Here is a 23,170-nt window from a genome sequence, read left to right as displayed (position 1 = left end):
CTGAGGAGAGGCTGAGGGGAGGCTGGGGGGAGGCTGAGGGGAGGCTGAGGGAGGCTGAGGAAGGCAGAGGGAGGCTGGGGGAGACTGGGGGAGGCTGAGGGAGGCTGAGGGAGGCTGAGCGGAGGCTGAGGGAGGCAGAGGGAGGCTGGGGGAGGCTGAGGGAGGTTATGGGGAGGTTGGGGGAGGCTAGGGGAGGCTGAGTGGAGGCTGAGGGAGGCTGAGGGGAGGCTGAGGGAGGCTGAGGGAGGCTGGGGGAGGCTGGGGGAGGCTGAGGGGAGGCTGAGGGAGGTTATGGGTAGGCTGGGGGAGGCTGAGGGGAGGCTGAGGGAGGTTATGGGGAGGCTGAGGGAGGCTGAGGGAGGCTGAGCGGAGGCTGAGGGAGGCAGAGGGAGGCTGAGGGAGGTTATGGGGAGGTTGGGGGAGGCTAGGGGAGGCTGAGTGGAGGCTGAGGGAGGCTGAGGGGAGGCTGAGGGAGGCTGGGGGAGGCTGAGGGAGGCTGGGGGAGGCTGAGGGGAGGCTGAGGGAGGTTATGGGTAGGCTGGGGGAGGCTGAGGGGAGGCTGAGGGAGGTTATGGGGAGGCTGAGGGAGGCTGAGGGAGGCTGGGGGAGGCTGAGGGTGGCTGAGGTGAGGCTGAGGGAGATTATGGGTAGGTTGGGGGAGGCTGAGAGGAGGCTGGGGGAGGCTGAGGGAGGCTGAGGGGAGGCTGGGGGAGGATAAGGGGAGGCTGGGAAGGCTGAGGAAGACTGCGGGAGGCTGGGCCACAGAGTCCCCCACATGGTGCTGGGGCTCCGGCCCCCTACCATGATCTTTCAAATTCTCTTGCTGCCCAGCCCTGTGTATGACAGTCCCAGAGGGAAGGCAGAGAGGGAGGAGTAGAGAGGGAGGGTAGAGGAACAGGAAGGGGGAGGGAAGCTAGATGGGTGGAGGGAGATGAGAAAAGAGAAGAGGTGAGGAGGGAAGAGAGGGGAGAGGGAGTGAGGGAGGGGAGAGGAGGGGAGTGGGAGAGGGAAGAGAAGGGAGAGGAGGGGAGAGTGAGGGTGGGGAGAGGGAAGGGAAAGGAGGGGAGAGGAAGAGGAGGGAAGAGAGAGGGAGGGGAGGGGAGAGAGAGTGAGGGTGGGGAGAGGGAAGGGAAAGGAGGGGAGGGGAAGAGGAGGGAAGAGAGAGGGAGGGGAGGGAGAGGCTCACACTGCCCCCAGCTCACTGTCCCCAGCGGTCAGGGACCAGGCCACGCGACCAGGCCGGGCGTGTTCCCATCAAGGTGGGGACTGTCCCACGTCAGGGTGACTCAGAGCAGAAGCCCCTGAAAGGTGCTGAGTCAGAGCTGCGGGGCCACCGCCCTGGGCACTGTCCCTGGAGGGCCAGGCCTGTCCGAGTAGGGCTCCCAGGTGGCCCTGACGCCACAGGTAGACGCCCTGGCCCTGGAGGAAGCTCACTGGCACTCTGCCCAGGCAGGAGAGTTTTGCAGAACAACTGTGCTGTCTCCCGGCTCATTATTATTATTGTTATTGTTGTTACTTGTCGGGCTGTGCCGCAGAGAAGAGAGAGAGGAGATCCGGAGCAAATGGGGAACACCAATCTTTATTGCAGATCAAATAGGGTGGCTCAGGCCACGTGGAGTCAGCCGGAAAAATGGCCGCCCCTGCTACCTCACTGGGGGGGGAGGGCGCGGAAGTGGGAGGGCTTTATTGGGCAACAACCAGGAGTGACATGTCGGGACAGGATTGGTTGAAAAGGGCACTTCTTCTAGCGTTTGTCTTCTTCCGTAGCCAGTCAACAGCGTCAGGTTGAGCCTGATGTCAAGTTTCGAGACCTCCTTTGAATCTGGAGAGGTGGCAGTCGTTGACTCTGTGGGTCATAGTCTGTCTGTAGCCGCAGGGGCAGTTCGGGTCGTCTCTGGCTCCCCAGCGGTGGAACATAGCGGCGCACGGGCCATGGCCTGTTCGATAGCGATGGAGGAGGGCCCAGTCATAACGTGCTAGGTCAAAGCCGGGTTGACGCTCGCAGGGGTCTGTGATGAGGTGTTTGTTCTTGACCTCAGCTGACTGCCAGCTCTGTTTCCAAGCGTCTGGAACAGAGAAGTTCAGTGTAGGCGTAGGGGACCAGATTGGGTGACGAGACGTCAAGCGTTGGACAGGGTGGGCGAAGATATCCGCGTATATTGGCAGGTCCGGTCGAGCGTAGACGTGGGAGATGAACTTAGATGATGCCGCATCCCGACGACGGGCACTGCGAGAATATCGCAGGAAGTGGCAAAACCTGCGGGCAGAGACAGCATCTGTATAATTCCTCAACAGTTACTATTTTCCCCACAGCCCTGCTCAGCTCTGGCTCACGGTGGTGCTGGGGATTGAACCCAGGCCCTCAGAGCCTCTGGCAGGAGAGCCATTTGCAGGCCCCTGTGCCGTCTCCCCAGCCCATTTATGGTATTTTTGCAAATGACAGAGGGCCGGCGAGACAGCTCACCTAGACAGTGCATTCTCTGTGCGTGACCCAGGCTCATGCCGGCCCCACCACGCTGAGCTTAGGTGCTGCAGCCTCTCTCGCTCCTTCTAGACAAGCAGAAACCCAACAGAGCAGGCACACAGGACAGGACAGCTCCACCGGAGACGAGGGGGACAGGGACCAGGTGGAGGTGCAGCTGGCTGAGCGCAGTCAGTGCACAAGGACCTGGGTTCAAGCCTCTGGTCCCCACCTGCAGGGGGGTCGCTTCACGAGTGCTGGAGCAGGACTGCAGGTGTCTGTCTCTGTCTCTATCTCCCTCTCAATTTCTCTGTCTCTATCCAATAATAAACAAATAAAAATATTGGTGCATTGCACCAAAGTAAAAGTCCCTGGGGGGTGGGGGGAGTACAGGCCCTGGAAAAGGAAGACAGAGGACCTAGCGGGGTTGTATTGTCATGTGGAAAACTGGGAAATGCCACACATGGGCAAGCTACTGTATTCACTATCCAATGTAAAGCACGAATCCCCCAATAAATTAATAAATGAAAATATTAAGGGGGGCAGACATCACCTGCCGGTGGGGCTGGGTGGGCGCAGGCTGAGGGAGCCAGTCCCGTGGGGGGGGCCCTGGGCTTTCCAGACCCAACTCTCCAGGAGCAGGAGGCCTGGCCACCAACACCCCATTCTTCCCCATCCCCACACTCCTTCCTGAGAAGACTGGGAACTGGTCAGACTGGAGGGGCCGCCCGCTGGGCACCCTCCCCCAGCAGAGCTGCAAGGAGGGTCAGTTGTGGGAAGCCTGATGGACGCCGGGAGACTCAGGAGAGAGCCACTGCCTGCCCCCCAATCTAGGGGTCGGGGTGGGGCTCAGGCTGTGGCCCCTGGGCAGCTGGGGGCCCTCCCTCAGACATGGGCCGGGCATCCTGAGGAGGTTCAGCGGGTGGCCGCTGGCAAGTGGGTGCCAGCCTAGGTCACCCACGGGTGGGAGGTCTTGGCACGAGTCAACAAGCGGGACTGCCACAGTTCAAAGGTCACCGGCTGAGGCCACGGAGGGGGGCGTTCTGGTCCAGGTCCCCACCCACTGCCACCTGGTCCCAAGGGGGAGGAGGCCTGCCCTCAGGCTCTGTGAGCTCAACCCCCAGCCCCACCTCTGGCCCCATGCTGATTCCTTCTGGAAGCTTCCTACCCCCACCCCACCCACACGGAGGCGCTGGTGCTGCCCTGACTGGGACCTGCTACTGTGTCCCCGTGCTGTCCCGTGTCCCCCATCCCATGTCCCCCATACTATCCCGTGTCCCCCGTGCTGTCCTGTGTCCCCCATCCCATGTCCCCATGCTGTTCCGTGTCCCCATGCTGTTCTGTGTCCTCCATCCCATGTCCCCCGTGCTGTCCCGTATCCCCTGTGCTGTCCTAAGTCCCCCATCCCATGTCCCCGTGCTGTCCCGTGTCCCCATGCTGTTCCGTGTCCCTCATACTATCCCGTGTCCCCTGTGCTGTCCTGTGTCCTCCATCCCACGTCCCCGTGCTGTCCTGTGTCCCCATGCTGTCCCATGTCCCCGTGCTGTCCCATGTCCCCTGTGCTGTCCTGTGTCCCCCATCCCATGTCCCCGTGCTGTTCCATGTGCTGTCCCGTGCTGTCCTGTGTTCCCCATCCCATGTCCCCATGCTGTCCCGTGTCCCATCCTGCATCCTGTGTGCTGTCCCATATCCCTGGTGGTGGGTATCTGAATGGCCTCTGGGTGGCAGGGTCCGAGGTTGTGCCCCAGGCAGGGGTGATCCTACAGGCCCGGGGTCAGGAGTCTCTGCAGAGGACTGGGGGGCCCAGCTGGGGATGGGACTCAGCTACAGGAGCAGAGGACAGAGGGGAGGGGACACTTAGGTGGTGCTGGGACCCCCTGGGCTGCCTGCATCCCTTACAGGATGGGGTCCCTAGGAGAGCCAACGGCAGGGGTGAGTGCTCCCCTCTGGGGGTGGGGTGGGCGCGAGCTTGCCAGCTGGGGGTGCAGACGCTGAGCAGAGGTGGGGGGAGCATCCTGCACGGGGCACAGGGCAGCAGACTGCGGCCTGAGGTCCTTGGGCCGCAGTGACCCAAGGGGGCAGGGGGTGGGGGCAAGTCCGTCCATCTATACGTCCGTCTGTCTGCTAGGTCCATCGCCCCCGCCCGGGACCCCCTGCAGGGACAAGGGACGAAGGGCTGGACTCAGCGTCCACTGGGGCAGGGCAGGCATCTGCATGCAGCCCAGCCTGGTTCAGGCTCCCCCAGCAGGACCCAGCCTCCAGGAATGGGCGCGTGAAGGGGGGCAGGGGCAGCATGGGCCCGGGAAATGGGTGCGGTCCCCAGGTCCCCACCCGGCCTCTTGTGCCTGAGGGGCCCAGAGGGGTCCCAGGCTTGCATCTGGCCATCTCTGGCCATCTGTCTGTCTCCCACTGCGCTGGGCTCGAGGGTCTCTGCTCCCAAGGCCCCTGGAGACGGCTGAGTACTGTGCCTTGCTGGTGGAGTGCTGTACTCAGTACCCAGCTCAGCTCCCCTGCACAGGGCCCCGGGAGGGGGGGTGCAGGGACCTCAAGGGCCAGGCGGCAGAAAGCAGCGGCCGTGCGGTGACTCAGAGGCTGCAGCAGTGACCCCCTCCCAGCCCCCAGAACTTTCTGTGGGTGTCTGGGGGCACCCGTCTCCTTCCTGAGCTGGGCAGCACGGCGCTCACAGCCCACGGGACCCAGGACACCACCACAGGGCTGTGGGGAGGGCCCCAGCTCACGTGCAGGTTGGGCAGGAGAGCCCAGTGGGGGGAGAGACAGAGAGAGAGAGAGAGAGAGAGAGAGATACCCTGAGACCAGATGGGGCAGGGGCAGAGAGCCCGCCCGCTCCATCCCAGGAGCCTCTGTGCCCGCACAGAGGGAGGACGCCAGTCGCAGCTGTGAGGGGCACCCGCCGGCCTGGGTGACGGCATGCGACCGACACGTGGCTGGGGCCAGAGAGGACTGGGGGCCAGTGTCGGGAAACGTCTAGTGAGCACGCGCGTGCTGTCCCGTCCCTGGTTCCAGAGGCCTTGCTTCTGAGCACCGAGACTGAAACAGCATTTAAACACTTAATTTATTGTTCAAATTAAGAAATTATACACTTTGTTCTGATAACGGTCATTGTCTTAAAAGTGTCCTCCAGCCCGCACGTGGGGGAGTATTGCTACTTCCGGTCAGTGGGCCGGAGCCACAGCGGGCAGCAGGAGGCCGGGGCACCGGCAGGGCGGGTGCAGGCTCCAGGCCCCACCGCCCGCAAGCCCACCCGGGTCCAGCGGATAAAGTGCCAACGCAGTCCCCGCCCGCCCACCCTCCGCCACCACCGCCACCGCCGCCACCACCGCCACCACCCACGGCGGGGGCTCCCTCCCAGCAGCACCAGGGCAGGGGGAGGCCAGCCCGGGGCCGCCCGCTGCCGCTTTGGTTCCAGGCAAGGAGCGCCCACCCCACAGGCGACATCCAGGAGGCACGGAGGCCGACAGGCGTGTATTCCCGGCGGGGCAGGGGTGGGGCAGGGCGGCCATGGAAGTCCCGGGTCGCCCCCTCGTGGAGGCCAGGTGTGCCCCCAGGTCCCCGGGTGCGGGGCTCAGCTGAGCTCGAAGCCCGCGGCGCACTCGATAGCGTACAGCAGCTTGCTGCGCAGCAGGCCGTCCTCGGGGAACTCAGGCAGCTTCAGCAGGTTCATGCACGTGCTGGCCGTGGGCAGCCGCTCCAGGTCCGAGCCCCCGTTGTGGATGCAGAAGGCGGGGTACAGCTCCTGCAAGACAGACGTGGCACGAGGGTGGGCCCGAGGCAGCCACCGGTTTGTGACGCGGGGTCCCACCCATTGAGCTCCTGTGGGGCCAGGAGGCCCAGAGGAGACGAACCCTGAGGAGATTCTGTCTGCCTGTCCCCTCCCTGCAAAGCAGAGGCAGCGTCAGCGCTGGGTCTCCAGTGGTGGTGGGTCTCCAGTGCTGAAAGTCTCTCCCTTCCCTGACTGAATCCCCAGTGCTGACGGACTCTCCCTTCCCTGACTGAATCCCCAGTGCTGAGGGTCTCTCCCTTCCCTGACTGAATCCCCAGTGCTGAGGGTCTCTCCCTTCCCTGACTGAATCCCCAGTGCTGAGAGTCTCTCCTTTCCCTGACTGAATCCCCAGTGCTGAGAGTCTCTCCTTTCCCTGACTGAATCCCCAGTGCTGAGGGTCTCTCCCTTCCCTGACTGAATCCCCAGTGCTGAGGGACTCTCCCTTCCCTGACTGAATCCCCAGTGCTGACAGACTCTCCCTTCCCTGACTGAATCCCCAGTGCTGAGGGTCTCTCCCTTCCCTGACTGAATCCCCAGTGCTGAGGGTCTCTCCCTTCCCTGACTGAATCCCCAGTGCTGAGGGTCTCTCCCTTCCCTGACTGAATCCCCAGTGCTGAGGGTCTCTCCCTTCCCTGACTGAATCCCCAGTGCTGAGGGTCTCTCCCTTCCCTGACTGAATCCCCAGTGCTGACTGACTCTCCCTTCCCCGACTGAATCCCCAGTGCTGAAAGTCTCTCCCTTCCCTGACTGAATCCCCAGTGCTGAGGGTCTCTCCCTTCCCTGACTGAATCCCCAGTGCTGACTGACTCTCCCTTCCCTGACTGAATCCCCAGTGCTGAGGGTCTCTCCCTTCCCTGACTGAATCCCCAGTGCTGAGGGTCTCTCCCTTCCCTGACTGAACCCCCAGTGCTGAGGGTCTCTCCCTTCCCTGACTGAATCCCCAGTGCTGACTGACTCTCCCTTCCCTGACTGAATCCCCAGTGCTGAGGGTCTCTCCCTTCCCTGACTGAACCCCCAGTGCTGAGGGTCTCTCCCTTCCCTGACTGAATCCCCAGTGCTGAGGGTCTCTCCCTTCCCTGACTGAATCCCCAGTGCTGACTGACTCTCCCTTCCCTGACTGAATCCCCAGTGCTGAGGGTCTCTCCCTTCCCTGACTGAATCCCCAGTGCTGACTGACTCTCCCTTCCCTGACTGAATCCCCAGTGCTGAGGGTCTCTCCCTTCCCTGACTGAATCCCCAGTGCTGACTGACTCTCCCTTCCCTGACTGAATCCCCAGTGCTGAGAGTCTCTCCTTTCCCTGACTGAATCCCCAGTGCTGAGAGTCTCTCCTTTCCCTGACTGAATCCCCAGTGCTGAGGGTCTCTCCCTTCCCTGACTGAATCCCCAGTGCTGAGGGTCTCTCCCTTCCCTGACTGAATCCCCAGTGCTGACGGACTCTCCCTTCCCTGACTGAACCCCCAGTGCTGAGGGTCTCTCCCTTCCCTGAATGAATCCCCCAGTGCTGAGGGTCTCTCCCTTCCCCTGAATGAATCTCCAGTGCTGAGGGTCTCTCCCTTCCCTGACTGAATCCCCAGTGCTGACTGACTCTCCCTTCCCTGACTGAACCCCCAGTGCTGAGGGTCTCTCCCTTCCCTGACTGAACCCCCAGTGCTGAGGGTCTCTCCCTTCCCTGACTGAATCCCCAGTGCTGATGGACTCTCCCTTCCCTGACTGAATCTCCAGTGCTGAGGGTCTCTCCCTTCCCTGACTGAATCCCCAGTGCTGAGGGTCTCTCCCTTCCCTGACTGAATCCCCAGTGCTGAGGGTCTCTCCCTTCCCCGAATGAATCTCCAGTGCTGAGGGTCTCTCCCTTCCCTGACTGAATCCCCAGTGCTGAGGGTCTCTCCCTTCCCTGACTGAACCCCCAGTGCTGAGGGTCTCTCCCTTCCCTGACTGAATCCCCAGTGCTGACTGACTCTCCCTTCCCTGACTGAATCCCCAGTGCTGAGGGTCTATCCCTTCCCTGACTGAATCCCCAGTGCTGAGGGTCTCTCCCTTCCCTGACTGAATCCCCAGTGCTGAGGGTCTCTCCCTTCCCTGACTGAATCCCCAGTGCTGAGGGTCTCTCCCTTCCCTGACTGAATCCCCAGTGCTGACTGACTCTCCCTTCCCCGACTGAATCCCCAGTGCTGAAAGTCTCTCCCTTCCCTGACTGAATCCCCAGTGCTGAGGGTCTCTCCCTTCCCTGACTGAATCCCCAGTGCTGACTGACTCTCCCTTCCCTGACTGAATCCCCAGTGCTGAGGGTCTCTCCCTTCCCTGACTGAATCCCCAGTGCTGAGGGTCTCTCCCTTCCCTGACTGAACCCCCAGTGCTGAGGGTCTCTCCCTTCCCTGACTGAATCCCCAGTGCTGACTGACTCTCCCTTCCCTGACTGAATCCCCAGTGCTGAGGGTCTCTCCCTTCCCTGACTGAACCCCCAGTGCTGAGGGTCTCTCCCTTCCCTGACTGAATCCCCAGTGCTGAGGGTCTATCCCTTCCCTGACTGAATCCCCAGTGCTGAGGGTCTCTCCCTTCCCTGACTGAATCCCCAGTGCTGAGGGTCTCTCCCTTCCCTGACTGAATCCCCAGTGCTGAGGGTCTCTCCCTTCCCTGACTGAATCCCCAGTGCTGACTGACTCTCCCTTCCCCGACTGAATCCCCAGTGCTGAAAGTCTCTCCCTTCCCTGACTGAATCCCCAGTGCTGAGGGTCTCTCCCTTCCCTGACTGAATCCCCAGTGCTGACTGACTCTCCCTTCCCTGACTGAATCCCCAGTGCTGAGGGTCTCTCCCTTCCCTGACTGAATCCCCAGTGCTGAGGGTCTCTCCCTTCCCTGACTGAACCCCCAGTGCTGAGGGTCTCTCCCTTCCCTGACTGAATCCCCAGTGCTGACTGACTCTCCCTTCCCTGACTGAATCCCCAGTGCTGAGGGTCTCTCCCTTCCCTGACTGAACCCCCAGTGCTGAGGGTCTCTCCCTTCCCTGACTGAATCCCCAGTGCTGAGGGTCTCTCCCTTCCCTGACTGAATCCCCAGTGCTGACTGACTCTCCCTTCCCTGACTGAATCCCCAGTGCTGAGGGTCTCTCCCTTCCCTGACTGAATCCCCAGTGCTGACTGACTCTCCCTTCCCTGACTGAATCCCCAGTGCTGAGGGTCTCTCCCTTCCATGACTGAATCCCCAGTGCTGACTGACTCTCCCTTCCCTGACTGAATCCCCAGTGCTGAGAGTCTCTCCTTTCCCTGACTGAATCCCCAGTGCTGAGAGTCTCTCCTTTCCCTGACTGAATCCCCAGTGCTGAGGGTCTCTCCCTTCCCTGACTGAATCCCCAGTGCTGAGGGTCTCTCCCTTCCCTGACTGAATCCCCAGTGCTGACGGACTCTCCCTTCCCTGACTGAACCCCCAGTGCTGAGGGTCTCTCCCTTCCCTGAATGAATCCCCCAGTGCTGAGGGTCTCTCCCTTCCCCTGAATGAATCTCCAGTGCTGAGGGTCTCTCCCTTCCCTGACTGAATCCCCAGTGCTGACTGACTCTCCCTTCCCTGACTGAACCCCCAGTGCTGAGGGTCTCTCCCTTCCCTGACTGAACCCCCAGTGCTGAGGGTCTCTCCCTTCCCTGACTGAATCCCCAGTGCTGATGGACTCTCCCTTCCCTGACTGAATCTCCAGTGCTGAGGGTCTCTCCCTTCCCTGACTGAATCCCCAGTGCTGAGGGTCTCTCCCTTCCCTGACTGAATCCCCAGTGCTGAGGGTCTCTCCCTTCCCCGAATGAATCTCCAGTGCTGAGGGTCTCTCCCTTCCCTGACTGAATCCCCAGTGCTGAGGGTCTCTCCCTTCCCTGACTGAATCCCCAGTGCTGAGGGTCTCTCCCTTCCCTGACTGAATCCCCAGTGCTGAGGGTCTCTCCCTTCCCTGACTGAATCCCCAGTGCTGAGGGTCTCTCCCTTCCCTGACTGAATCCCCAGTGCTGAGGGTCTCTCCCTTCCCTGACTGAATCCCCAGTGCTGAGGGTCTCTCCCTTCCCTGACTGAATCCCCAGTGCTGACTGACTCTCCCTTCCCCGACTGAATCCCCAGTGCTGAAAGTCTCTCCCTTCCCTGACTGAATCCCCAGTGCTGAGGGTCTCTCCCTTCCCTGACTGAATCCCCAGTGCTGACTGACTCTCCCTTCCCTGACTGAATCCCCAGTGCTGAGGGTCTCTCCCTTCCCTGACTGAATCCCCAGTGCTGAGGGTCTCTCCCTTCCCTGACTGAACCCCCAGTGCTGAGGGTCTCTCCCTTCCCTGACTGAATCCCCAGTGCTGACTGACTCTCCCTTCCCTGACTGAATCCCCAGTGCTGAGGGTCTCTCCCTTCCCTGACTGAACCCCCAGTGCTGAGGGTCTCTCCCTTCCCTGACTGAATCCCCAGTGCTGAGGGTCTCTCCCTTCCCTGACTGAATCCCCAGTGCTGACTGACTCTCCCTTCCCTGACTGAATCCCCAGTGCTGAGGGTCTCTCCCTTCCCTGACTGAATCCCCAGTGCTGACTGACTCTCCCTTCCCTGACTGAATCCCCAGTGCTGAGGGTCTCTCCCTTCCCTGACTGAATCCCCAGTGCTGACTGACTCTCCCTTCCCTGACTGAATCCCCAGTGCTGAGAGTCTCTCCTTTCCCTGACTGAATCCCCAGTGCTGAGAGTCTCTCCTTTCCCTGACTGAATCCCCAGTGCTGAGGGTCTCTCCCTTCCCTGACTGAATCCCCAGTGCTGAGGGTCTCTCCCTTCCCTGACTGAATCCCCAGTGCTGACGGACTCTCCCTTCCCTGACTGAACCCCCAGTGCTGAGGGTCTCTCCCTTCCCTGAATGAATCCCCCAGTGCTGAGGGTCTCTCCCTTCCCCTGAATGAATCTCCAGTGCTGAGGGTCTCTCCCTTCCCTGACTGAATCCCCAGTGCTGACTGACTCTCCCTTCCCTGACTGAACCCCCAGTGCTGAGGGTCTCTCCCTTCCCTGACTGAACCCCCAGTGCTGAGGGTCTCTCCCTTCCCTGACTGAATCCCCAGTGCTGATGGACTCTCCCTTCCCTGACTGAATCTCCAGTGCTGAGGGTCTCTCCCTTCCCTGACTGAATCCCCAGTGCTGAGGGTCTCTCCCTTCCCTGACTGAATCCCCAGTGCTGAGGGTCTCTCCCTTCCCCGAATGAATCTCCAGTGCTGAGGGTCTCTCCCTTCCCTGACTGAATCCCCAGTGCTGAGGGTCTCTCCCTTCCCTGACTGAACCCCCAGTGCTGAGGGTCTCTCCCTTCCCTGACTGAATCCCCAGTGCTGACTGACTCTCCCTTCCCTGACTGAATCCCCAGTGCTGAGGGTCTATCCCTTCCCTGACTGAATCCCCAGTGCTGAGGGTCTCTCCCTTCCCTGACTGAATCCCCAGTGCTGAGGGTCTCTCCCTTCCCTGACTGAATCCCCAGTGCTGAGGGTCTCTCCCTTCCCTGACTGAATCCCCAGTGCTGACTGACTCTCCCTTCCCCGACTGAATCCCCAGTGCTGAAAGTCTCTCCCTTCCCTGACTGAATCCCCAGTGCTGAGGGTCTCTCCCTTCCCTGACTGAATCCCCAGTGCTGACTGACTCTCCCTTCCCTGACTGAATCCCCAGTGCTGAGGGTCTCTCCCTTCCCTGACTGAATCCCCAGTGCTGAGGGTCTCTCCCTTCCCTGACTGAACCCCCAGTGCTGAGGGTCTCTCCCTTCCCTGACTGAATCCCCAGTGCTGACTGACTCTCCCTTCCCTGACTGAATCCCCAGTGCTGAGGGTCTCTCCCTTCCCTGACTGAACCCCCAGTGCTGAGGGTCTCTCCCTTCCCTGACTGAATCCCCAGTGCTGAGGGTCTCTCCCTTCCCTGACTGAATCCCCAGTGCTGACTGACTCTCCCTTCCCTGACTGAATCCCCAGTGCTGAGGGTCTCTCCCTTCCCTGACTGAATCCCCAGTGCTGACTGACTCTCCCTTCCCTGACTGAATCCCCAGTGCTGAGGGTCTCTCCCTTCCCTGACTGAATCCCCAGTGCTGACTGACTCTCCCTTCCCTGACTGAATCCCCAGTGCTGAGAGTCTCTCCTTTCCCTGACTGAATCCCCAGTGCTGAGAGTCTCTCCTTTCCCTGACTGAATCCCCAGTGCTGAGGGTCTCTCCCTTCCCTGACTGAATCCCCAGTGCTGAGGGTCTCTCCCTTCCCTGACTGAATCCCCAGTGCTGACGGACTCTCCCTTCCCTGACTGAACCCCCAGTGCTGAGGGTCTCTCCCTTCCCTGAATGAATCCCCCAGTGCTGAGGGTCTCTCCCTTCCCCTGAATGAATCTCCAGTGCTGAGGGTCTCTCCCTTCCCTGACTGAATCCCCAGTGCTGACTGACTCTCCCTTCCCTGACTGAACCCCCAGTGCTGAGGGTCTCTCCCTTCCCTGACTGAACCCCCAGTGCTGAGGGTCTCTCCCTTCCCTGACTGAATCCCCAGTGCTGATGGACTCTCCCTTCCCTGACTGAATCTCCAGTGCTGAGGGTCTCTCCCTTCCCTGACTGAATCCCCAGTGCTGAGGGTCTCTCCCTTCCCTGACTGAATCCCCAGTGCTGAGGGTCTCTCCCTTCCCCGAATGAATCTCCAGTGCTGAGGGTCTCTCCCTTCCCTGACTGAATCCCCAGTGCTGAGGGTCTCTCCCTTCCCTGACTGAACCCCCAGTGCTGAGGGTCTCTCCCTTCCCTGACTGAATCCCCAGTGCTGACTGACTCTCCCTTCCCTGACTGAATCCCCAGTGCTGAGGGTCTATCCCTTCCCTGACTGAATCCCCAGTGCTGAGGGTCTCTCCCTTCCCTGACTGAATCCCCAGTGCTGAGGGTCTCTCCCTTCCCTGACTGAATCCCCAGTGCTGAGGGTCTCTCCCTTCCCTGACTGAATCCCCAGTGCTGACTGACTCTCCCTTCCCCGACTGAATCCCCAGTGCTGAAAGTCTCTCCCTTCCCTGACTGAATCCCCAGTGCTGAGGGTCTCTCCCTTCCCTGACTGAATCCCCAGTGCTGACTGACTCTCCCTTCCCTGACTGAATCCCCAGTGCTGAGGGTCTCTCCCTTCCCTGACTGAATCCCCAGTGCTGAGGGTCTCTCCCTTCCCTGACTGAACCCCCAGTGCTGAGGGTCTCTCCCTTCCCTGACTGAATCCCCAGTGCTGACTGACTCTCCCTTCCCTGACTGAATCCCCAGTGCTGAGGGTCTCTCCCTTCCCTGACTGAACCCCCAGTGCTGAGGGTCTCTCCCTTCCCTGACTGAATCCCCAGTGCTGAGGGTCTCTCCCTTCCCTGACTGAATCCCCAGTGCTGACTGACTCTCCCTTCCCTGACTGAATCCCCAGTGCTGAGGGTCTCTCCCTTCCCTGACTGAATCCCCAGTGCTGACTGACTCTCCCTTCCCTGACTGAATCCCCAGTGCTGAGGGTCTCTCCCTTCCATGACTGAATCCCCAGTGCTGACTGACTCTCCCTTCCCTGACTGAATCCCCAGTGCTGAGAGTCTCTCCTTTCCCTGACTGAATCCCCAGTGCTGAGAGTCTCTCCTTTCCCTGACTGAATCCCCAGTGCTGAGGGTCTCTCCCTTCCCTGACTGAATCCCCAGTGCTGAGGGTCTCTCCCTTCCCTGACTGAATCCCCAGTGCTGACGGACTCTCCCTTCCCTGACTGAACCCCCAGTGCTGAGGGTCTCTCCCTTCCCTGAATGAATCCCCCAGTGCTGAGGGTCTCTCCCTTCCCCTGAATGAATCTCCAGTGCTGAGGGTCTCTCCCTTCCCTGACTGAATCCCCAGTGCTGACTGACTCTCCCTTCCCTGACTGAACCCCCAGTGCTGAGGGTCTCTCCCTTCCCTGACTGAACCCCCAGTGCTGAGGGTCTCTCCCTTCCCTGACTGAATCCCCAGTGCTGATGGACTCTCCCTTCCCTGACTGAATCTCCAGTGCTGAGGGTCTCTCCCTTCCCTGACTGAATCCCCAGTGCTGAGGGTCTCTCCCTTCCCTGACTGAATCCCCAGTGCTGAGGGTCTCTCCCTTCCCCGAATGAATCTCCAGTGCTGAGGGTCTCTCCCTTCCCTGACTGAATCCCCAGTGCTGAGGGTCTCTCCCTTCCCTGACTGAATCCCCAGTGCTGAGGGTCTCTCCCTTCCCTGACTGAATCCCCAGTGCTGAGGGTCTCTCCCTTCCCTGACTGAATCCCCAGTGCTGAGGGTCTCTCCCTTCCCTGACTGAATCCCCAGTGCTGAGGGTCTCTCCCTTCCCTGACTGAATCCCCAGTGCTGAGGGTCTCTCCCTTCCCTGACTGAATCCCCAGTGCTGACTGACTCTCCCTTCCCCGACTGAATCCCCAGTGCTGAAAGTCTCTCCCTTCCCTGACTGAATCCCCAGTGCTGAGGGTCTCTCCCTTCCCTGACTGAATCCCCAGTGCTGACTGACTCTCCCTTCCCTGACTGAATCCCCAGTGCTGAGGGTCTCTCCCTTCCCTGACTGAATCCCCAGTGCTGAGGGTCTCTCCCTTCCCTGACTGAACCCCCAGTGCTGAGGGTCTCTCCCTTCCCTGACTGAATCCCCAGTGCTGACTGACTCTCCCTTCCCTGACTGAATCCCCAGTGCTGAGGGTCTCTCCCTTCCCTGACTGAACCCCCAGTGCTGAGGGTCTCTCCCTTCCCTGACTGAATCCCCAGTGCTGAGGGTCTCTCCCTTCCCTGACTGAATCCCCAGTGCTGACTGACTCTCCCTTCCCTGACTGAATCCCCAGTGCTGAGGGTCTCTCCCTTCCCTGACTGAATCCCCAGTGCTGACTGACTCTCCCTTCCCTGACTGAATCCCCAGTGCTGAGGGTCTCTCCCTTCCCTGACTGAATCCCCAGTGCTGACTGACTCTCCCTTCCCTGACTGAATCCCCAGTGCTGAGAGTCTCTCCTTTCCCTGACTGAATCCCCAGTGCTGAGAGTCTCTCCTTTCCCTGACTGAATCCCCAGTGCTGAGGGTCTCTCCCTTCCCTGACTGAATCCCCAGTGCTGAGGGTCTCTCCCTTCCCTGACTGAATCCCCAGTGCTGACGGACTCTCCCTTCCCTGACTGAACCCCCAGTGCTGAGGGTCTCTCCCTTCCCTGAATGAATCCCCCAGTGCTGAGGGTCTCTCCCTTCCCCTGAATGAATCTCCAGTGCTGAGGGTCTCTCCCTTCCCTGACTGAATCCCCAGTGCTGACTGACTCTCCCTTCCCTGACTGAACCCCCAGTGCTGAGGGTCTCTCCCTTCCCTGACTGAACCCCCAGTGCTGAGGGTCTCTCCCTTCCCTGACTGAATCCCCAGTGCTGATGGACTCTCCCTTCCCTGACTGAATCTCCAGTGCTGAGGGTCTCTCCCTTCCCTGACTGAATCCCCAGTGCTGAGGGTCTCTCCCTTCCCTGACTGAATCCCCAGTGCTGAGGGTCTCTCCCTTCCCCGAATGAATCTCCAGTGCTGAGGGTCTCTCCCTTCCCTGACTGAATCCCCAGTGCTGAGGGTCTCTCCCTTCCCTGACTGAACCCCCAGTGCTGAGGGTCTCTCCCTTCCCTGACTGAATCCCCAGTGCTGACTGACTCTCCCTTCCCTGACTGAATCCCCAGTGCTGAGGGTCTATCCCTTCCCTGACTGAATCCCCAGTGCTGAGGGTCTCTCCCTTCCCTGACTGAATCCCCAGTGCTGAGGGTCTCTCCCTTCCCTGACTGAATCCCCAGTGCTGAGGGTCTCTCCCTTCCCTGACTGAATCCCCAGTGCTGACTGACTCTCCCTTCCCCGACTGAATCCCCAGTGCTGAAAGTCTCTCCCTTCCCTGACTGAATCCCCAGTGCTGAGGGTCTCTCCCTTCCCTGACTGAATCCCCAGTGCTGACTGACTCTCCCTTCCCTGACTGAATCCCCAGTGCTGAGGGTCTCTCCCTTCCCTGACTGAATCCCCAGTGCTGAGGGTCTCTCCCTTCCCTGACTGAACCCCCAGTGCTGAGGGTCTCTCCCTTCCCTGACTGAATCCCCAGTGCTGACTGACTCTCCCTTCCCTGACTGAATCCCCAGTGCTGAGGGTCTCTCCCTTCCCTGACTGAACCCCCAGTGCTGAGGGTCTCTCCCTTCCCTGACTGAATCCCCAGTGCTGAGGGTCTCTCCCTTCCCTGACTGAATCCCCAGTGCTGACTGACTCTCCCTTCCCTGACTGAATCCCCAGTGCTGAGGGTCTCTCCCTTCCCTGACTGAATCCCCAGTGCTGACTGACTCTCCCTTCCCTGACTGAATCCCCAGTGCTGAGGGTCTCTCCCTTCCATGACTGAATCCCCAGTGCTGACTGACTCTCCCTTCCCTGACTGAATCCCCAGTGCTGAGAGTCTCTCCTTTCCCTGACTGAATCCCCAGTGCTGAGAGTCTCTCCTTTCCCTGACTGAATCCCCAGTGCTGAGGGTCTCTCCCTTCCCTGACTGAATCCCCAGTGCTGAGGGTCTCTCCCTTCCCTGACTGAATCCCCAGTGCTGACGGACTCTCCCTTCCCTGACTGAACCCCCAGTGCTGAGGGTCTCTCCCTTCCCTGAATGAATCCCCCAGTGCTGAGGGTCTCTCCCTTCCCCTGAATGAATCTCCAGTGCTGAGGGTCTCTCCCTTCCCTGACTGAATCCCCAGTGCTGACTGACTCTCCCTTCCCTGACTGAACCCCCAGTGCTGAGGGTCTCTCCCTTCCCTGACTGAACCCCCAGTGCTGAGGGTCTCTCCCTTCCCTGACTGAATCCCCAGTGCTGATGGACTCTCCCTTCCCTGACTGAATCTCCAGTGCTGAGGGTCTCTCCCTTCCCTGACTGAATCCCCAGTGCTGAGGGTCTCTCCCTTCCCTGACTGAATCCCCAGTGCTGAGGGTCTCTCCCTTCCCCGAATGAATCTCCAGTGCTGAGGGTCTCTCCCTTCCCTGACTGAATCCCCAGTGCTGAGGGTCTCTCCCTTCCCTGACTGAACCCCCAGTGCTGAGGGTCTCTCCCTTCCCTGACTGAATCCCCAGTGCTGACTGACTCTCCCTTCCCTGACTGAATCCCCAGTGCTGAGGGTCTATCCCTTCCCTGACTGAATCCCCAGTGCTGAGGGTCTCTCCCTTCCCCGAATGAATCTCCAGTGCTGACGGACTCTCCCTTCCCTGACTGAATCCCCAGTGCTGAGAGTCTCTCCTTTCCCTGACTGAATCCCCAGTGCTGAGAGTCTCTCCTTTCCCTGACTGAATCCCCAGTGCTGAGGGTCTCTCCCTTCCCTGACTGAATCCCCAGTGCTGAGGGTCTCTCCCTTCCCTGACTGAATCCCCAGTGCTGAGGGTCTCTCCCTTCCCTGACTGAATCCCCAGTGCTGACGGACTCTCCCTTCCCTGACTGAACCCCCAGTGCTGAGGGTCTCTCCCTTCCCTGACTGAATCCCCAGTGCTGACTGACTCTCCCTTCCCTGACTGAACCCCCAGTGCTGAGGGTCTCTCCCTTCCCTGAATGAATCCCCCAGTGCTGAGGGTCTCTCCCTTCCCCTGAATGAATCTCCAGTGCTGAGGGTCTCTCCCTTCCCTGACTGAATCCCCAGTGCTGACTGACTCTCCCTTCCCTGACTGAACCCCCAGTGCTGAGGGTCTCTCCCTTCCCTGAATGAATCCCCAGTGCTGAGGGTCTCTCCCTTCCCTGACTGAACCCCCAGTGCTGAGGGTCTCTCCCTTCCCTGACTGAACCCCCAGTGCTGATGGACTCTCCCTTCCCTGACTGAATCCCCAGTGCTGAGGGTCTCTCCCTTCCCTGACTGAATCCCCAGTGCTGACGGACTCTCCCTTCCCTGACTGAATCCCCAGTGCTGACTGACTCTCCCTTCCCTGACTGAATCCCCAGTGCTGAGGGTCTCTCCCTTCCCTGACTGAATCCCCAGTGCTGAGGGTCTCTCCCTTCCCTGACTGAATCCCCAGTGCTGAGGGTCTCTCCCTTCCCTGACTGAACCCCCAGTGCTGAGGGTCTCTCCCTTCCCTGACTGAATCCCCAGTGCTGACTGACTCTCCCTTCCCTGACTGAACCCCCAGTGCTGAGGGTCTCTCCCTTCCCTGAATGAATCCCCCAGTGCTGAGGGTCTCTCCCTTCCCCTGAATGAATCTACAGTGCTGAGGGTCTCTCCCTTCCCTGTCTGAATCCCCAGTGCTGACTGACTCTCCCTTCCCTGACTGAACCCCCAGTGCTGAGGGTCTCTCCCTTCCCTGACTGAACCCCCAGTGCTGAGGGTCTCTCCCTTCCCTGACTGAATCCCCAGTGCTGATGGACTCTCCCTTCCCTGACTGAATCTCCAGTGCTGAGGGTCTCTCCCTTCCCTGACTGAATCCCCAGTGCTGAGGGTCTCTCCCTTCCCTGACTGAATCCCCAGTGCTGAGGGTCTCTCCCTTCCCCGAATGAATCTCCAGTGCTGAGGGTCTCTCCCTTCCCTGACTGAATCCCCAGTGCTGAGGGTCTCTCCCTTCCCTGACTGAACCCCCAGTGCTGAGGGTCTCTCCCTTCCCTGACTGAACCCCCAGTGCTGAGGGTCTCTCCCTTCCCTGACTGAACCCCCAGTGCTGAGGGTCTCTCCCTTCCCTGACTGAACCCCCAGTGCTGATGGACTCTCCCTTCCCTGACTGAATCCCCAGTGCTGAGGGTCTCTCCCATCCCTGACTGAATCCCCAGTGCTGACGGACTCTCCCTTCCCTGACTGAATCCCCAGTGCTGACTGACTCTCCCTTCCCTGACTGAATCCCCAGTGCTGAGGGTCTCTCCCTTCCCTGACTGAATCCCCAGTGCTGAGGGACTCTCCCTTCCCTGACTGAATCCCCAGTGCTGAGGGTCTCTCCCTTCCCTGACTGAATCCCCAGTGCTGAGGGTCTCTCCCTTCCCTGACTGAATCCCCAGTGCTGAGGGTCTCTCCCTTCCCTGACTGAATCCCCAGTGCTGAGGGTCTCTCCCTTCCCTGACTGAATCCCCAGTGCTGAGGGTCTCTCCCTTCCCTGACTGAATCCCCAGTGCTGAGGGTCTCTCCCTTCCCTGACTGAATCCCCAGTGCTGACTGACTCTCCCTTCCCCGACTGAATCCCCAGTGCTGAAAGTCTCTCCCTTCCCTGACTGAATCCCCAGTGCTGAGGGTCTCTCCCTTCCCTGACTGAATCCCCAGTGCTGACTGACTCTCCCTTCCCTGACTGAATCCCCAGTGCTGAGGGTCTCTCCCTTCCCTGACTGAATCCCCAGTGCTGAGGGTCTCTCCCTTCCCTGACTGAACCCCCAGTGCTGAGGGTCTCTCCCTTCCCTGACTGAATCCCCAGTGCTGACTGACTCTCCCTTCCCTGACTGAATCCCCAGTGCTGAGGGTCTCTCCCTTTCCTGACTGAACCCCCAGTGCTGAGGGTCTCTCCCTTCCCTGACTGAACCCCCAGTGCTGAGGGTCTCTCCCTTCCCTGACTGAATCCCCAGTGCTGACTGACTCTCCCTTCCCTGACTGAATCCCCAGTGCTGAGGGTCTCTCCCTTCCCTGACTGAATCCCCAGTGCTGACTGACTCTCCCTTCCCTGACTGAATCCCCAGTGCTGAGGGTCTCTCCCTTCCCTGACTGAATCCCCAGTGCTGACTGACTCTCCCTTCCCTGACTGAATCCCCAGTGCTGAGAGTCTCTCCTTTCCCTGACTGAATCCCCAGTGCTGAGAGTCTCTCCTTTCCCTGACTGAATCCCCAGTGCTGAGGGTCTCTCCCTTCCCTGACTGAATCCCCAGTGCTGACGGACTCTCCCTTCCCTGACTGAATCCCCAGTGCTGAGGGTCTCTCCCTTCCCTGACTGAATCCCCAGTGCTGAGGGTCTCTCCCTTCCCTGACTGAATCCCCAGTGCTGACGGACTCTCCCTTCCCTGACTGAACCCCCAGTGCTGAGGGTCTCTCCCTTCCCTGACTGAATCCCCAGTGCTGACTGACTCTCCCTTCCCTGACTGAACCCCCAGTGCTGAGGGTCTCTCCCTTCCCTGAATGAATCCCCCAGTGCTGAGGGTCTCTCCCTTCCCCTGAATGAATCTCCAGTGCTGAGGGTCTCTCCCTTCCCTGACTGAATCCCCAGTGCTGACTGACTCTCCCTTCCCTGACTGAACCCCCAGTGCTGAGGGTCTCTCCCTTCCCTGACTGAACCCCCAGTGCTGAGGGTCTCTCCCTTCCCTGACTGAATCCCCAGTGCTGACGGACTCTCCCTTCCCTGACTGAATCTCCAGTGCTGAGGGTCTCTCCCTTCCCTGACTGAATCCCCAGTGCTGAGGGTCTCTCCCATCCCTGACTGAACCCCCAGTGCTGAGGGTCTCTCCCTTCCCTGACTGAATCCCCAGTGCTGACTGACTCTCCCTTCCCTGACTGAATCCCCAGTGCTGAGGGTCTCTCCCTTCCCTGACTGAATCCCCAGTGCTGACGGACTCTCCCTTCCCTGACTGAATCCCCAGTGCTGACTGACTCTCCCTTCCCTGACTGAATCCCCAGTGCTGAGGGTCTCTCCCTTCCCTGACTGAATCCCCAGTGCTGAGGGTCTCTCCCTTCCCTGACTGAATCCCCAGTGCTGAGGGTCTCTCCCTTCCCTGACTGAATCCCCAGTGCTGAGGGTCTCTCCCTTCCCTGACTGAACCCCCAGTGCTGAGGGTCTCTCCCATCCCTGACTGAATCCCCAGTGCTGACTGACTCTCCCTTCCCTGACTGAACCCCCAGTGCTGAGGGTCTCTCCCTACCCTGAATGAATCCCCCAGTGCTGAGGGTCTCTCCCTTCCCCTGAATGAATCTCCAGTGCTGAGGGTCTCTCCCTTCCCTGACTGAATCCCCAGTGCTGACTGACTCTCCCTTCCCTGACTGAACCCCCAGTGCTGAGGGTCTCTCCCTTCCCTGACTGAACCCCCAGTGCTGAGGGTCTCTCCCTTCCCTGACTGAATCCCCAGTGCTGATGGACTCTCCCTTCCCTGACTGAATCTCCAGTGCTGAGGGTCTCTCCCTTCCCTGACTGAATCCCCAGTGCTGAGGGTCTCTCCTTTCCCTGACTGAATCCCCAGTGCTGAGGGTCTCTCCCTTCCCTGAATGAATCTCCAGTGCTGATGGACTCTCCCTTCCCTGACTGAATCCCCAGTGCTGAGAGTCTCTCCTTTCCCTGACTGAATCCCCAGTGCTGAGAGTCTCTCCTTTCCCTGACTGAATCCCCAGTGCTGAGGGTCTCTCCCTTCCCTGACTGAATCCCCAGTGCTGAGGGTCTCTCCCTTCCCTGACTGAATCCCCAGTGCTGAGGGTCTCTCCCTTCCCTGACTGAATCCCCAGTGCTGACGGACTCTCCCTTCCCTGACTGAACCCCCAGTGCTGAGGGTCTCTCCCTTCCCTGACTGAATCCCCAGTGCTGACTGACTCTCCCTTCCCTGACTGAACCCCCAGTGCTGAGGGTCTCTCCCTTCCCTGAATGAATCCCCCAGTGCTGAGGGTCTCTCCCTTCCCCTGAATGAATCTCCAGTGCTGAGGGTCTCTCCCTTCCCTGACTGAATCCCCAGTGCTGACTGACTCTCCCTTCCCTGACTGAACCCCCAGTGCTGAGGGTCTCTCCCTTCCCTGAATGAATCCCCAGTGCTGAGGGTCTCTCCCTTCCCTGACTGAACCCCCAGTGCTGAGGGTCTCTCCCTTCCCTGACTGAATCCCCAGTGCTGATGGACTCTCCCTTCCCTGACTGAATCTCTAGTGCTGAGGGTCTCTCCCTTCCCTGACTGAATCCCCAGTGCTGAGGGTCTCTCCCTTCCCTGACTGAATCCCCAGTGCTGAGGGTCTCTCCCTTCCCCGAATGAATCTCCAGTGCTGAGGGTCTCTCCCTTCCCTGACTGAATCCCCAGTGCTGAGGATCTCACCCATCCCTGACTGAACCCCCAGTGCTGAGGGTCTCTCCCTTCCCTGACTGAACCCCCAGTGCTGATGGACTCTCCCTTCCCTGACTGAATCCCCAGTGCTGAGGGTCTCTCCCTTACCTGACTGAATCCCCAGTGCTGACTGACTCTCCCTTCCCTGACTGAATCCCCAGTGCTGACTGACTCTCCCTTCCCTGACTGAATCCCCAGTGCTGAGGGTCTCTCCCTTCCCTGACTGAATCCCCAGTGCTGAGGGTCTCTCCCTTCCCTGACTGAATCCCCAGTGCTGAGGGTCTCTCCCTTCCCTGACTGAACCCCCAGTGCTGAGGGTCTCTCCCTTCCCTGACTGAATCCCCAGTGCTGACTGACTCTCCCTTCCCTGACTGAACCCCCAGTGCTGAGGGTCTCTCCCTTCCTTGAATGAATCCCCCAGTGCTGAGGGTCTCTCCCTTCCCCTGAATGAATCTCCAGTGCTGAGGGTCTCTCCCTTCCCTGACTGAATCCCCAGTGCTGACTGACTCTCCCTTCCCTGACTGAACCCTCAGTGCTGAGGGTCTCTCCCTTCCCTGACTGAACCCCCAGTGCTGAGGGTCTCTCCCTTCCCTGACTGAATCCCCAGTGCTGATGGACTCTCCCTTCCCTGACTGAATCTCCAGTGCTGAGGGTCTCTCCCTTCCCTGACTGAATCCCCAGTGCTGAGGGTCTCTCCCTTCCCTGACTGAATCCCCAGTGCTGAGGGTCTCTCCCTTCCCCGAATGAATCTCCAGTGCTGAGGGTCTCTCCCTTCCCTGACTGAATCCCCAGTGCTGAGGGTCTCTCCCATCCCTGACTGAACCCCCAGTGCTGAGGGTCTCTCCCTTCCCTGACTGAATCCCCAGTGCTGACTGACTCTCCCTTCCCTGACTGAATCCCCAGTGCTGAGGGTCTCTCCCTTCCCTGACTGAATCCCCAGTGCTGACGGACTCTCCCTTCCCTGACTGAATCCCCAGTGCTGACTGAC

The 23,170-nt window shown here is 60.1% G+C and overlaps 1 protein-coding gene across 5 annotated transcripts in view; it reads right to left on the bottom strand.

Annotated features, from left to right (window-relative positions):
* Positions 1–5,777: 5,777 nt before the first annotated feature.
* UBE3C (ubiquitin protein ligase E3C) overlaps positions 5,778–23,170 on the bottom strand; it is a 71,701-nt gene continuing 54,308 nt past the window's right edge. For 3 of the 5 annotated variants that reach the window (XM_060196864.1, XM_060196866.1, XM_060196865.1), the window contains one exon: positions 5,778–6,215. In XM_060196864.1, the coding sequence (XP_060052847.1) occupies positions 6,045–6,215 (171 nt within the window). In that variant the 3' untranslated portion in view covers positions 5,778–6,044. The remainder of the gene's footprint in view (positions 6,216–23,170) is intronic. The other 2 variants (XM_060196867.1, XR_009551266.1) reach the window with 2 other exon arrangements.

Source organism: Erinaceus europaeus, chromosome 8 (assembly GCF_950295315.1).
Source record: "Erinaceus europaeus chromosome 8, mEriEur2.1, whole genome shotgun sequence".
Taxonomy (NCBI): Eukaryota; Metazoa; Chordata; class Mammalia; order Eulipotyphla; family Erinaceidae; genus Erinaceus; species Erinaceus europaeus.
Note: the sequence above shows the minus strand (reverse complement) of the source record. Positions and strands in the feature narration are given on the sequence as shown.